General features: G+C 38.3%; 1 protein-coding gene across 1 annotated transcript in view; it reads right to left on the bottom strand.

Annotated features, from left to right (window-relative positions):
* Window positions 1-640: 640 nt before the first annotated feature.
* Window positions 641-14,605, bottom strand: part of map1b (microtubule associated protein 1B) — a 90,656-nt gene continuing 76,691 nt past the window's right edge. Inside the window, exons 6-7 of the mRNA XM_008102972.3 lie at window positions 11,292-11,530; window positions 641-8,358 (exon numbers count right to left, since the gene is read on the bottom strand). Of these exons, the coding sequence (XP_008101179.2) occupies window positions 8,203-8,358; window positions 11,292-11,530 (395 nt within the window). The 3' untranslated portion in view covers window positions 641-8,202. The remainder of the gene's footprint in view (window positions 8,359-11,291; window positions 11,531-14,605) is intronic.

Here is a 14,605-nt window from a genome sequence, read left to right as displayed (position 1 = left end):
TCAGTCAGACACCTCACAACCAATATTAAAGATTTGATCTAAGGAAATGCCCTCCTTTTGCTATTTAGTTTCAGATGATTTTTAGGATTTATTGGTCCCGAATTGGCTGAAATGGAAGTCTTGAGTATATGATAGGGCATCTATCTGATCCTTCGTCTCTGACAAAGTCAGAGGTTCAGGATTACTGTATTTAAGGAATATCTGTCTAACACAAAACTTCAAAAATTTCCAAGACTCCCACATTCCTTACCCCCTTAAGATAAATGTTAGTGGAGCCACTATGTCAGAGTCACAGAATTTTTCATCAGCCTGAATTGGGTTGAAACAGGTTAGTTGCACATCTGTCTCTTTCACCCTAGGCAGTATGAGGAATAATGGGAGCCACAATCCCAACACATCTGGAGAGCTACAAATTCTCTGCCCTGACCTAATGCAATAGTCTGTCAAAGACCAAAGGGATGTCCTGATAAGCATGATGATGGGAATGACAACCGCAAGCTCCCCCTCTTTGTCTCCATGGCTTGTAATTGAGTTTGGAAGATCATTATAACTGGGACCTTCTCCCCATTTCCATGGTTATGGCTTAAAGTGAATTAAATGCAAATCTCTGTCTAGAAACAAAAATTCATACCAACACCACTTGAACTATTTTTGTATTTTATTGTGGAACTGAGCTTGTTTCCTTTACATCAAATATCCTCAATGGAGAGGGGATATTGCACACAAATATCATAAAAGCACTACATATTACTTTTCACTGGAAACTAGTTTTCTACGTTAGATATGACTGGATAGAATAGAGTGATGAAGGATTATAAGACAAAACCATACACAGCTGCAGACCGACACAAACAAGACCATTCGGAACAAGAGAGGAGTGTGTGAGGTGCTTCTCAGCCAGCAACAAGCCTTTCTCTCCATGGTTCAGAAGAATAAATGGCTGCATGCAACTATGTGAAAGCATCCTGGCACTTTAGAATTGCGTTTTTCTGGCGTGATTACAGCCCAGTCTTGCGTGAATATAATGGTAGCTCTGGGCAGACGGAGCTCCTAAGCTAATTTAGTGCAGAGAAGCATTTCCCCCCCCCCCCCCAAATGTTCAAGGTTTTGATGCTGCATTTTTTTTTTACCATTTTGTAAGATCACAACGAACAGGTTTTTTTTTTAAAAGTAGCAAACATCTTTAACAAGGCAAGCAATGCAACTGCAAATGCATTCAAAGAACTGCTTGTACCTAGACAGATTTTCATGATTTGTTCTACTATCGTGAAAAAAGGGAAAACGCAAGATTCCCCCCCCCCCCCAATAAGTGTAAACATATTTTCTCATTGCTAATAATGCCAGACCACTAAAATTACTATTTCCCTCTGAGCAAGAACTTCTGGTTATATATGAACAAAAGAAAGGTTTGTGACATAAATTTCAAAAATGCAGAATATCTCCTTGGAGCAGGAGTTCCCCGGGCAATTTCCCTTTGCAAATTTATCATCTCGATTCGGTGTTGCAAGGTTCCTAAACTGCTTAAGCTATGAAAGACAGCTAAATACATTCATATACACATTTGTATCCATTCACCACAGAATATGAAGTCAAAATAAAAACAGGGAATGGACAAATGTAATTAAAAGATAGGGATTGTTGGAATCAGACCCACCATAGGAGAATGAAAAGGCGCAAGAAAGAAGATCTGTTTTATGTTTGAAAAAGGATTGTGAGCTCCACTCGTATCACTGAACTTCATCCAACAATATAGTACTCTCATAAAGGCCATGATTAGGATAATGTTACCCACAGGCAAAACCATTTTCTGGAGTATTTTAATACTCAGGTATTGATGTAATTAAACTTAGACTCATGAATATCCAACCATGCTTCTAGTGATCTGTGTTGAGCTGCAAAGATCAAGGCTGGCATCCTTGCTGCTTCCTGATTGACGGTCGCTAAGCTAACTGTTTATGGCTGTGACTAACAACCAGGTTAGTTGCACAGGCATTGATTTGGTCACAAAGTGTTTATTAAAAAAAAACACAAAGCCAAGCAGAACACAAGAACTGTCTGCCATGTAAAGCTGTGAGAGGCAAAAAGAGCATTGTTTATAAATTTTATAGTATACCCAACTTTTGCAGATTTAATCCAGAAACCTATCATGTCTATCATAGGCTTGAGCCCAACATTTCAGCTGCACAAGAGGAAGGCACTTCCAGTTGTGTGAGGAAGTTATCGCTTTCTCTCCCGCTGTATCTCCCTGCATCCTCAAAAAAGGCACTCTGGGTGGTTTGCCGGCCCTCAGATGCCAGAGTTCAAGAAGGACAGGGGTCCACAATGGACAGCAGCAGCAATAGGAATCAATGACACAAGTCCTACACAATTATGATCTTCAAGCCTTAGAAAAAAAGGCAGCTGATACTCAAGAGCTGAGCAAAGCTTTAAAAGATTTGGAGGCATAAAATAAAAAGACCAGCTGACATTAAAACCCTAATGACATTTTTGCTTCTACAATAAAAAATATGGATGATAATGATCAAGAATTGCCTTAAATTGAACGGAGCATTAAGGCCGAAATCAAACCTCATTAAGGCTGCAATTCTATCCTCATACACCTGCAAATAGATTCCATTCCTCAGTTGGGATTACTTTAGAGCAGACATAGAACTGCACTTTCATGCTGATTTCAAACAAGCTACTGTCACGAGACTTCTGTTGTAATGACGTTTAGAAAGGATTCTCCTTTTTTCTGGCTAACCGTTCTCATAATCTTCCTGCCAGAATGGCCAGCAGCCCAAATGAACGTTTCCAAGTTCTTTCCGTAAGGCTGCCATTTTTGAAGGGAGAATAGAGAGTCATATCTCTTTTGTGCTTAGAAATACACAGTGCCTTGCAGAAGCATCTGTCCCCCATCCTTTAACTTTTTATTATTTCATTGTGTTATGCCCTGAAACTGAAATAGGTTTTAATTGGCATTGCTATCATTTAATGTCTGCAAGATACTCAACACTCAACAAATATTTCACTGTAGCACAAAATTAACCCGCTCAGCAAGCTTTGCCGCCTCTCACTGCCTCCAAAAGTCTCATCAGTAGCCAAATGGTGTCCATCCATCTGTCATTTAGATGCAATACTATCTCAGATAAAATATGTTTCTCTGAAAGGACTAAGATTTCATTGGAGAACATACCCAAACAAATGAAAAGACTATCCAAAGAAATCTGGGATAATGTTATGAAGAAGCACCAAGCAGGGTTGGGTTATAAAGAACTATCTTATCTATGAATGTCCTCCAGAGTGCCACTGAATCAATTACTACACAAGGGAAATAATATGGCTCAACCATAACTCTGCCTACAGAAGGCAATCCACTACAACTCAATTACAGGGTAAGGAGGGCAGTAGTCCAAAAAGCAAACAAGTGGTCGATGTTAACTTTGAAGAAAGCCACAGCTGAGATGGAAATAATCTCAAGGCAACCATCAGCCAGATGTTCCACAAAGCTGGATCTGTGAGAGAAGAAAGTCACTGCTGAAACAAGCCCTGATCAAAGCTTGCAAATGCTAGACCAACATATACAAAAGGGGTCTCTGGTCTGATGAGGCAATAATAGACAATTTAGCCATGTCACAAAATGCTATGTGCAGCACAAACTCATTACCCCAAAAAGACCTCTCCATGCTGAAACTTGGTGGTGATATCATTTGTGGGGATTTTTTTTCCTTCTCTACATGGACTGGGAAACTGGCCAAGGCTGAGGGTAAAACACATGGAGGTAAATACAGGGCAATTTGCAAAATATGTTGATGGATGGAGGTTCACATTCTCAACGAGGGACAACCATATACACACAGCCAAAATAACACTGGCATGGTTAGAAAACAAGAACTGGAATGTTTGAAAATGGCCCAATCAAATCCCAGACCTCGATTCAATTGTGGAAATGTGACAGGCCTTGAAAGGTGCTGATCAGCAGTAGTCCCCATCCAACCTAACACAGCACAAAGAATGAGAAAATTACAGGATTTAGTTATGCAAAGCTAATAGTCTTACTCAAAAAGATTTAGAGCTATAACATTTCCCCATGCTTCTATGTCTACGTTTAGATTCAGAGCTGTGAATACTCAAGCAACTAATGAGTGCCAGTTTGGTTTTGTTTACTTAACTTTTGTGATACTAAAAATATCTTTTGCCTTCATAGTGTTGAGTAGCTAGTGTATCCAGTGGTAACAATGCCAATTAAATTAATTTCAATTCTAGAATTGTAACACAGCAAAATGGCTTACAGTCAAAGAAGGTTGAATAATTCTTCAAGGCAGTATATATATACATGCAATATGGCTCTCGACCACTAAACAAAGAATCAAGCAACATACATTCTCATTAAAACAAGTAACCTAGTTGAAATCAGTCTTTCAAGTGGCAATTTCCACTTGCTAACTGCAATACTGTTGCTCACTTTTAATTACATTCTCCATTTTTTAGCTAAAAATTCATTGAAATATTTCATGAAATGCTTTCAATTCTGCTTAATTAAAAAGTGAGTTTTAAAAGTAATTATAAAACAAAATCAATTCTAGGGAATTTATCAATATATAGAATATTACATTAATAACTAGATTGGCCTTCAGTTTCTGGCAGAGTTCAGAAAGATATACTGGGGAGTTCAGGGTGTTTTCACCCTAATAAATAACTTTTCTGATCTCTTGATTCTTAGACACCCAAAATGGAGCCTCACTGATCTTAGTAAGACTTGCTATTAAGAAAACATATCTTGTAGGATTAGGATATATAAGGTTTTCAGGCAGTCTCTAAGCAAAGCTCAGGATACAGTACAGTAATACATGTAGCATAGCCCCAGCAGTACATAATGTATTGTTGAGAAGAATATTTTAGTTCATCCAGTGTGGATGAATGTTCTGCTAAGGTTCACATCAATAGATGCAGCATAGCTAACAGCCACTGTTGAGATGGGAAAGGGCAAGAAATAATATTTAATTACTTAGCAAGATGTGGGAATTGGAACTTCATGGTGGATGATGTACTTCAACATAAAGACAAGACAATGGAACAAATGTCCTCTACGTGCCCTACACAAGTTTCTATTATGCCTATACTGGGACAAACAACGCTTTGTCATGTTGCGAATCCATCTTTACGATCAAGAAGTTAGCAGTAGAAACCTAGAGGACTATGAGCTCAGCAATTCTGCTTCTATCCACAATAAGTTTTCCTTCGTCTCTTGTACCACAATCACAGGGAATTCTTACATACTTGGGCCAAATCTAATAGTGCTTTCATGTATATTTTTCCACTAAAAATAGTAGGAACCTACAAGTACACAAGTGTTTGAAGTACCGCCATGATAAAATAATAAATAAAGCAGCATTGCTAAAATTGTCAAACAAAAATAAAACATTAGAATTTTAAAATGCACAAAACATTTAACAAACAATATTTCACAGCATTAACAGGGCTACATGGCCCAAATTAAAAAGGGGTCTGAAGTAGTATTTAAAAATATTTTTAAAAATTAGCAGTGCAAATGCACATTTATAAAACAAAACAAAAATAAACAATGTCAACTATCAAAATAAATTATACAGCAAATAGAAAATAAAATGCTACCCTTGTCCGCTACCTAATGCAATCAAAGCCTTCTGCAAAATTATTGGCACAGAATAATACAAATTCCTATTACAGAAGTAAGTTTATGTAAATCCCTTAAAGAACTGCAAAGTAAAACATAATGGTTTTCTGTAAATGTAGTGATGACATGCAACCTGGTCCTCAAAAATACCCTTAACCAGCACCAGCAATAGCTCTACAATGTTTCAGCTATAAAGGCTCTATGCTTTTTCCAATTCTTTAACAATTAAATAATCTTCATAAATGGTAGGCTTTACTTGGGCTGTGTGTATTTGGGGTGTGCATGCTTTAATAAAAATTTCGGGCAAATCCAATTCTATCAATAAATGAATCTGAATTCTGCAACCAGCCTAAATGGTGCACTTTTTAAATTATTTCTTGTTTGGAAAAATCACTATTTTACTACTTTTTTGGGGGAAAAGGGGAAGGCTTTACAAGGTACTTAAGACCTACACTCTTGGCTGCCAGAAATCCTGAAAAAAAGATAATGTGCTTTCTCCCTTTAACATGATGGGTTGAAAGCAAGTATGTGTGTGTGTATAGATAAAATGTTTGATTTTCATGGAGCTGAATTCTGAACCACATTCTGCAATGTGTATGTGTTCTCATAAAAATACAACATACACACGCCCACAATGAAATCTGTAAATGATGGGAAAGACAAACTCTTTTTACCTCCTTCAGCTAATTTGACTCAAGAGAAAGGAAACCTGAAGACCAGGAGACTTTTTAAACTCAACCCAGCAGCACTGAACAGTTTCAGAGATGTACTGAAGGGTTACTCAAAATATAACTGAGGATGCTGTGCTGCAACTTCCAAACATACAACGCTTTTGCTGATGCTATGAAAAAATATTCTCGCCTGTGTCCAAGGGCCAGCTCAGAATCTAGGCTGCCCTCGGGTTAAAAGGAAGACAACTAGCCCCTCTGTCCTAAGGTCCTTAATCACTACCACATAACAATATTTGTTAGTATGCTCCTTGCAAAGCAATTCCTGGCAGTTAACTGTGTTCAATAAATACATTACTGCTATATTGTACTTCCTTCTCCCCAGATCCTTACAACCACACTATGCATTGTCTTACACTATGCATTGTCTCACAAAACTTACAAAAACAAAGAAAACACACTGCCTTCACCTGAATGTTTTTTTCTTTGCATTTTCCTGTAAATGAAACTTCTGTTTAAAAATTCATCTATTAAAAGTCTGCACAGAGCTAAAAAAATTCTTCTGTACATTTGTTTCCATATTCACTCTTAAATTAACAGTCAAAATTACGTAAGACAAAGGAAGGCTTCAAAAGTCTGTACAGATGTGCGGATAACCTTTTTTTTTTTTTTTGCAACATTCTGTATATGTTTGTTAAGTTTTGCATTTCTGGTACTGGGCACCCTTTCTTCCATAAAGCAGAAAAAAAGAAAGGCAAGAAAAAACGTTCAAAACAGGGTTGCTCTTCAGGTGCACCAATGAAGTGTTCAACTTACATACATAACTCATAGCACCAAGCTGTTTGACCAACCAGAGCGGTTTCCAGGCGCACACATGCACAGGCATACTTCTGAACTGGTGTCACTATAATCTTACACAGATGGTTTAAAAACTTGCTATCTTGCATTACAAAATAAGTGCATCAAGTATCTTTGTACATTCAAGTCACTTTCTAAGGCAAATTGTCTACCATAGTTACTCCCAACTGCTTTGGTATTTTGATCAGTAAACTCGACGGTGACTCGGGTGTTTCAGCACACAGGTTTGTCAAATTCAAGAGGACTTGTTTGTGGGCCTTTCCTGGGAGCGTGCCTTAGACCAACATGTTTGCATGTCAAACAGAATGGGGTTGAAACGACTTGCACAGTATTGCCTAAGAGAATTACGGTATGTGAGTATGAAGCGTTAAAAGTGAAGCTTGCTAACAGTGAATGAATGTTTTGGTTCTTGTGTCCCTTCAAAGCCATGCTGCTTCGTTTAAATGGTTTTTTGCTAATTTGCCACTAAATTAACGCCCGCGCTTGCAATAACTTAAGACTGATGCAAACATACTTTCTATTTATGCGATGGCAGACTGCAGGAAGCAATACATTGATTGCTTTAGGAGTAATGCAGAACTAATGGTTTTATTCTCCTCTCTCTCTCTCTCTCTCTCTCTCTCTCTCTCTCTCTCTCTCTCTCTCTCTCTGCTCTTTCTCCCCCCTCCCTCCCCCTTCTCTCTTTTTTCTCCTTGTATTTCTATCAAGGGCAAATGCCTCTAACCTGGCAGAAGTCAGCAGTGTTTGCTAGTGCATGGTTTCCAAGTTTTTCAGCAGAGATGAACCTGGATCTGCAGTTTTTGCAATTATTTGAATCCTATGATGGGAATACGGTTATTTCCCTTAGCAATCAGCAAAGACTGAAGAAAAAAAAGATTAGTGACTTGCATCACTGTGATACAATATAGCATTTGGCAGGTATATATAGTTCGGCAGCTGAATTAGATGGATTACATTTTTAGAAAAGGTGTTTTCAGACTGAAGAATTTCTGGAAACAAAGTTTAAAGTTGCGAAGCATTGCTTTTTTCTTTTTCTTTTTTTTACAGTTCAATCTTGCATGCAGGGAAAGATTCATCTTGCATGACAACAGTGCTGCTGCTTGCCAAAACCATGATGTTAAGATCCTGCTGTTTCTCGTGGGTTTCTTGATACCATTCCCTCATCACCTCTGAATCGTGGGTTGGGATTAAAGTCACCTGCAAGACAAGAAAAGAGGACACATCTAAGATTAGACGGAAAGCATGATTCATCAAGTGCAAATCCTGGCAAAAAATCCCTATGCCTGATCACTCCTTTTGGTAAGAATATATCTTAAGTACTTGTGGCTAACATTAAATATTTTAAAGACTTATGTTTTTAAAAAGATTACAGTCATTCTGGATGAGGCTTTGCTTTTCCATGACTGGGCCCTGGCCATTTTGTTTGGGCGAATGAAATCTTACCCCAAAGTATCTCCTGGTAAAGGGGTTCCTAAACATTAAAGGGAAGAGTTTTTTGTCTAATACAGTAAGACCTGCATAACTTTTGGATCCACAGGCCTGCTGGGTGCCCAGAAAATGGGAATAACCACCACACCGCAATGGGTTCAAATCTCACCATGATCTTCCCTAACACTCCCCTTTTTGCCAGAAATTTTATGAATCCATTAGTGAGGCAACATTCAGGCCAACTGATGATTCATGTCTATAGCGATGAGTTTAGGGGAATGGAAGTAGACATGTAAAAGACCATGTAAAAGTTCAGAAATGAACTACTCTCTTCACGGAGGGAGAGGTCAATGTCAAAAAAAAAACTCCTTTCCCTGGGCCTGACTCTTCTGAATTTCATTCTCAGTGGGCAGAGAAGAAGATCTATTAAATCTAATGACTCCCGAGGGACGCAGCTTGGAAATGCTTCCATAACAGTGTTAATAGAAAAAGTAACATTTCATTCTGTGTTTAGTATAACCCTAGTTCAAAATGGGCAAAGTGTCACTCATGAGCCACATGAGGCCAACCAGACCTAAAAGGGCAATACACAAGCCGCTGGAGTATGCCCTTCCCAAAAAACTGAGAGACCTCACTACCTGAAATAGCCAGCATCACTTGCTGCACTTTGATGCAAACAACCATCTCTGACTGTAGCAACCACAGTGTTCCCACATATCCCCATCTCCTCCTTCCACTCCCTTGCATAGTTCCAGCTTAAATTTCTCTTGTCCATTCTCAATTCCTAGCAATGCTACCACTCCCCCTCCTTCCATCCCATTTTTGCTTGAATCACTGCTTTAAATCATCTTTGTTCAACCCCCTTTAATACATCCCTGCATTAAATCTGGTTTGCTCAACCCCTTTCAACAAAAACCTTTCTCTAATTGTTCCCATTCTTTCTGACAAGAAAACTGCCACACACACACACACACTATATATGTGTGTGTGTGTGTGTGTGTGTGTGTATGTATATGTATATATAGTATATAGTATATATACATACAGAGAGAGAGGGGGAGGGAGGGTGTTGGTGCTGCCCCACACCTGACCATGGTACAATTGCCTCTCCTTGCCCTAACTTAGGCATAAATGGAACAACACAAATGTTTTGTTTCTTTAAAAAATATCTTGCCATTTTTAAATAAAATGGGAATGCTGGTGCATGTTTTGAGGAAGAAGTATAAGTGATATACAACTAACACTTCCTGGCAGGGGGTTGGACTGGATGGCCCACAAGGTCTTTTCCAACTCTATGATTCTATGAACACATTATATTTGTATCATCTATTATCATTAACTTTTTAACAGAAAAATAGCCAGAAATATCACCCGCTCCCCCATCCCACCAACCTTCAAGTCACTTTTAAGTAGCCAAGTCTAGAATATAATGAATAAGCACTGTTTCATTCAAATGATAATGCATTAGATATTGTAACTCTCTTGTTATTCCCCAAGTATAATGCATCACAAGTACAACCCAGTGATCACTGGATAGTATATTTAGTCAATGCAGGAGTTCAACTGGCAAGGAAAAAATTAATCAACAGAGTAGTGAGTTAAGGAAATGCCTTTTTAAAAAGTAATTTTGTTTTAAATGAGCATTTGACTACCATGTTTCCCCAAAAATAAGACAGTGTCTTATATTAATTTTTGCTCCCAAAGATGCGCTAGGTCTTATTTTCATGGGATGTCTTATTTTTCCATGAAGAAGAATTCACATTTATTGTTGAACAAAAAAATGAACATTTATTATATACTGTACAGTAGTTGTCATCACAAACCAGTATAACCAAACTGTGAATCCTATCAAGAATTTCTTGTTACTACCATTATTTCCATGTACAACACTTTATGGTACCTACATTTACTGATCCTGCATGCTCTGGTGTTCTGTTCATTGGATATGTTTCCAAACAAAAACTTTGCTAGGTCTTACTTTCAGGGGAGGCCTTATATTTAGCAATTCAGCAAAACCTCTACTAGGTCTTATTTTCTGGGGATGTCTTATTTTAGGGGAAACAGGGTAGTTGCAAAGGTGAAAATCATGCCAACTTCCAAGGCATATTGGACTTCACCTCCCAGCATTCCTTAACATCAGATATGCTGGTGGGTTCCTGGAAGTATTCTAGCCCTATCTGGAAGATCACATGAGTCCCACTTCTGCTTTAAAGCAATAAGCAATGAATAAGAAAATACCGTATTCACTCAATTCTAATGCTCACCTTTTTTAATTAAATTGCCTTCCCAAAATTAGGGTGCACATTAGATTTGCATAATATGGTAAATACTTTTGTGGGTTTCAGGTTTTTGAAATTTGTGGTGTGTGTTAGATTCAAGTAAATACGGGTATTAAAGTCTAACTTTTGCTTAACAAGGACTGATTACACATCTTTAGATTGGAACTAGATATGACAGATGCGTCCTTAATCAAGAAAATTGAATCGTTTTCATTTGGAGGAAAGGTTCTTCACCTTAAATATAACTTTGATTTGAATTTAAAATATCATCAGCATATGTTATGAAATCATTTCCTGCCATTTAAGCCAGATAGGGTGGAATCGAATAAGAAGTCACAGCTCAAAGTCTAAATGTAAGTTTCTCCCAGCTTTCTGTAGCTGTGTTTCTTTCGGGTTTTGATCTGAAAGTACTGGAGAGCTTACCTGCATGTTGCTTCCCCACTGAGCCTTGCCCTCCAGCAGGGAGTCCAGGACTGCCCTGCTTGGTTCTTCCGCAGCAGGATCGTTCCCACTCACCACGTAATAGGAGGACCTCACCCTCTTGAAAAACTCAACATCCACATTCTTACTATTGCTGTGGTTGGGGATATAAACCAGGTCCATGTACACCGGAGGTCCTGGAGGTACGGCTATCGATTTGGTTGGTTTTCCATTTCCGGATCCTTTTGAAAAACAACAACAATGAAATGCTTCAAAGTTGGACAGAGCATGCTCATCGCAGCCTATGATACTCAAAACATTTTCTCCTGATCAATTTCCATTGTCATTCTATTGATTCTAAATAATTTGTGACAACACTTAAATCTGCAAAAGTTTGACGAGGAGTGGATGAGAGAGAGAAAAAACTAATCCGCTATTCGGTGACATAAAAATACTGTAGATATAGATATTCATTCAAGGGTATAGCTCAGGCATGGGCAAACTTTGGGCCTCCAGGTGTTTTGGACTTCAACTCCCACCATTCCTAACAGCCTCAGGCCCCTTCCTTTCCCCCCTCAGCCACTTAAGCGGCTGAGGGGGGAAAGGAAAGGGCCTGAGGCTGTTAGGAATGGTGGGAGTTGAAGTCCAAAACACCTGGAGGCCCAAAGTTTGCCCATGCCTGGCATAGCTACTGGGAGGGAGGATTCTGTCTTCCTGAATGAAGTTTTCCTTCATTCCCAAATTTTTAGTGAGACAATAGAAATCATTCGCACCTAGAACTCATATTTGTTATATTCACATTCCTTTGGTGACTTTGCCTGTCCTTTTTCTTTGGATGCTGAAATATAGCTTCTCAAATGCTCAACTGAAGTTTCAAATTACTGCAATGCTATAAATTTGGACACTGAAAGAATGCTTACTTTGAGGTGACAGAATTCTTATGGAGGTAATGTCCACACTTGCCCTCCCTTGTTTTGATGCTCATTTTTCCCTGTTTGTCTCTATCACACACATTCATATTAAGTTATGATTTTAGACAGGCAGACAAAACAATTAAGACAGTTTATACATACATATGCCCAAACACACACACATGAATCGGGAAAACACTAAGTATGATTATAGAATAGAATTTGTGGTTGGCATGCTCTTTGCGTGCCTGGCAATATTATTTGTGGTGCTGCTGCCAAACAGGAAGAAACAGGAATGACTAGTTCCCGAATGCCAGTTGAAAAGCTGATCAGGTCATGAGACCAAAACAAAACTGACAAAGGCCTTCAAGGGGGAAAAAAGCACCAAGAAAGAAATGAGAATCAATCACTTTGTTGGTTCAAAAGTTGCATGGTAGGTTTCATTTGTTTTTGTTAACTACTTTCAAGTCGAATTTGATCTATGGTGATGCTATGAATGAGAGACCTTTCGGTCACCCTATCGATCATCAATAGCCCTTCTCAGATCTTGCAGATTTGGGACCGTGGCTTCCTTGATTGAGTCTATCTATCTGCAAGGTGGTCTTCCTCTTTTCCTACTGCCTTCTACCTTATCAAGCAACATTGTATTTTCTAATGAGCCATCTCTTCTCGTGCTATGTCCAAAGTACAATAGTCTCTATTTTGTGATCTTGGCTTCTAGTGAGAGTTCAGGCCTGTTTTATTCTAGGGCCCATTTATTTGCCTTTTTAGCAGTCGACTACCTGCAGAACTCTTCAGCACATCTCAAATGATTTTATTCTTTTCCTTATAAGCTTCCTTACCACACATAGAGATAAGAAATAATGATGCCATGGATCATCCTAACTTTAGTATTTAGTGATACAGTAAAGGAGGACCTGACCTGGACATTCATATTGTGGCATTGGTTAAGACAGCCTAACAAATATTGTATTATCTGAGACTTTTAAGGAACCAACAATTGAATGAAAAACTGCTGGTGACTTTCTACCACTGTGCTATAGAGAATGTTGTAAACCTATTGTATCTGTGTATGGTTTGCTAATTGCACAGTGGCAGATAGAAAGGCACCCCAGAGGATTACCACTACTGCTAAGAGAAGTGTTGGTTGCTTTCTCCTCTCTTTGGAAGAACTTTATAATTCTCGCTGCCTTAAGAAAGCTCAAAATATTATTTAGGATCCATCTCGCCCTTGATATTCTTTTTTTTTTTAATGATTATCATCTGGCAGACTTCAAAATGATAAAAACAAGGACAAATTGGCTGAGATATCCCAGAGCTGTGACTATATTGAACTCTAAGGTTTCAAACTGATGTGGCATTTATTAGGGGTTGTGCAATAGTGATTAGAATGCAGAAGGATTGGTGTTTTGTTTTTGTAATTCTACATACATTATTATATTTATTTATACCCCAATTTATCTCCCCCCAAAGGGGACTCAAAGTGGCTTAACATAAAAGCATCAGCATCAGGATGGCATTCAATTTTGTTGTACAATGACAATAAAGTTATTCTATATGTTTTGAAACAACAAAGGTTCATACAATGTCACTTTTAATGGTTATTGTTGCTTAATGTTCCTTTCATACAAAGACACCATCAGAAAGTGACAATATGAACACTCTCTATAAAAGGGAGGTAAAATATAGGGAGGATTGGTAAGACAAAGAGGGGACACATATCTAAGGAGTGAGTGAGACCTGCAATGATGGGATACAGAACAATTACACTTCTTTAAAAGTGACTAAAGGTCAGGAATATTTAATGAAATACAGAGTTAATGAGCTGTGTATTTTTTTTCTATCTGCCGCTATGTGTGCCATGCATCCAGCTCTTCCACTGCCCTTAGCCCTCCATGAAAAATCTGCTGACTTCTAATAAGTTTTTTTTCCCTGCAACCCATCAGAGATGGCTCCTTTAGATGTAATAGTAATTCCTATCCCTCTTATATCAAATATTAAAAAGAATTGTTTCGTGACCATCCAGTTGTTTTGATCCAGTAGATATGTATGTTGGAGGCACCAGATTCTGTCTGATCTTGGAAGCTAAGAAGACCAGCCCTAGTTAGCACTTGAATGGGAGATTGCCAATGAATAACAGGTGCTAAATGTGATATTTCAGAGAAGGAAACTGGCAAAACTTCCTCTGAGTATTCCTTGCCCATGAAAACCCTTTGAAATTCAAAGGATCACCGTAAATAAACAGGCAACTTTAACACATATACAAACAGGTGTGTTAAAGTCTGTAAAACCTTCACAATGTTAATTTCTAAGCTAATATTTATTCACATCCTTTGCCATATCAGGAACTGAGTAAAAATATGAGTAAAAGCAGCTCTCAGCATAACCGTCTGTTTCTTATTAAGT

Source organism: Anolis carolinensis, chromosome 2, assembly GCF_035594765.1.
Source record: "Anolis carolinensis isolate JA03-04 chromosome 2, rAnoCar3.1.pri, whole genome shotgun sequence".
NCBI classification, from domain to species: Eukaryota; Metazoa; Chordata; class Lepidosauria; order Squamata; family Dactyloidae; genus Anolis; species Anolis carolinensis.
Note: the sequence above shows the minus strand (reverse complement) of the source record. Positions and strands in the feature narration are given on the sequence as shown.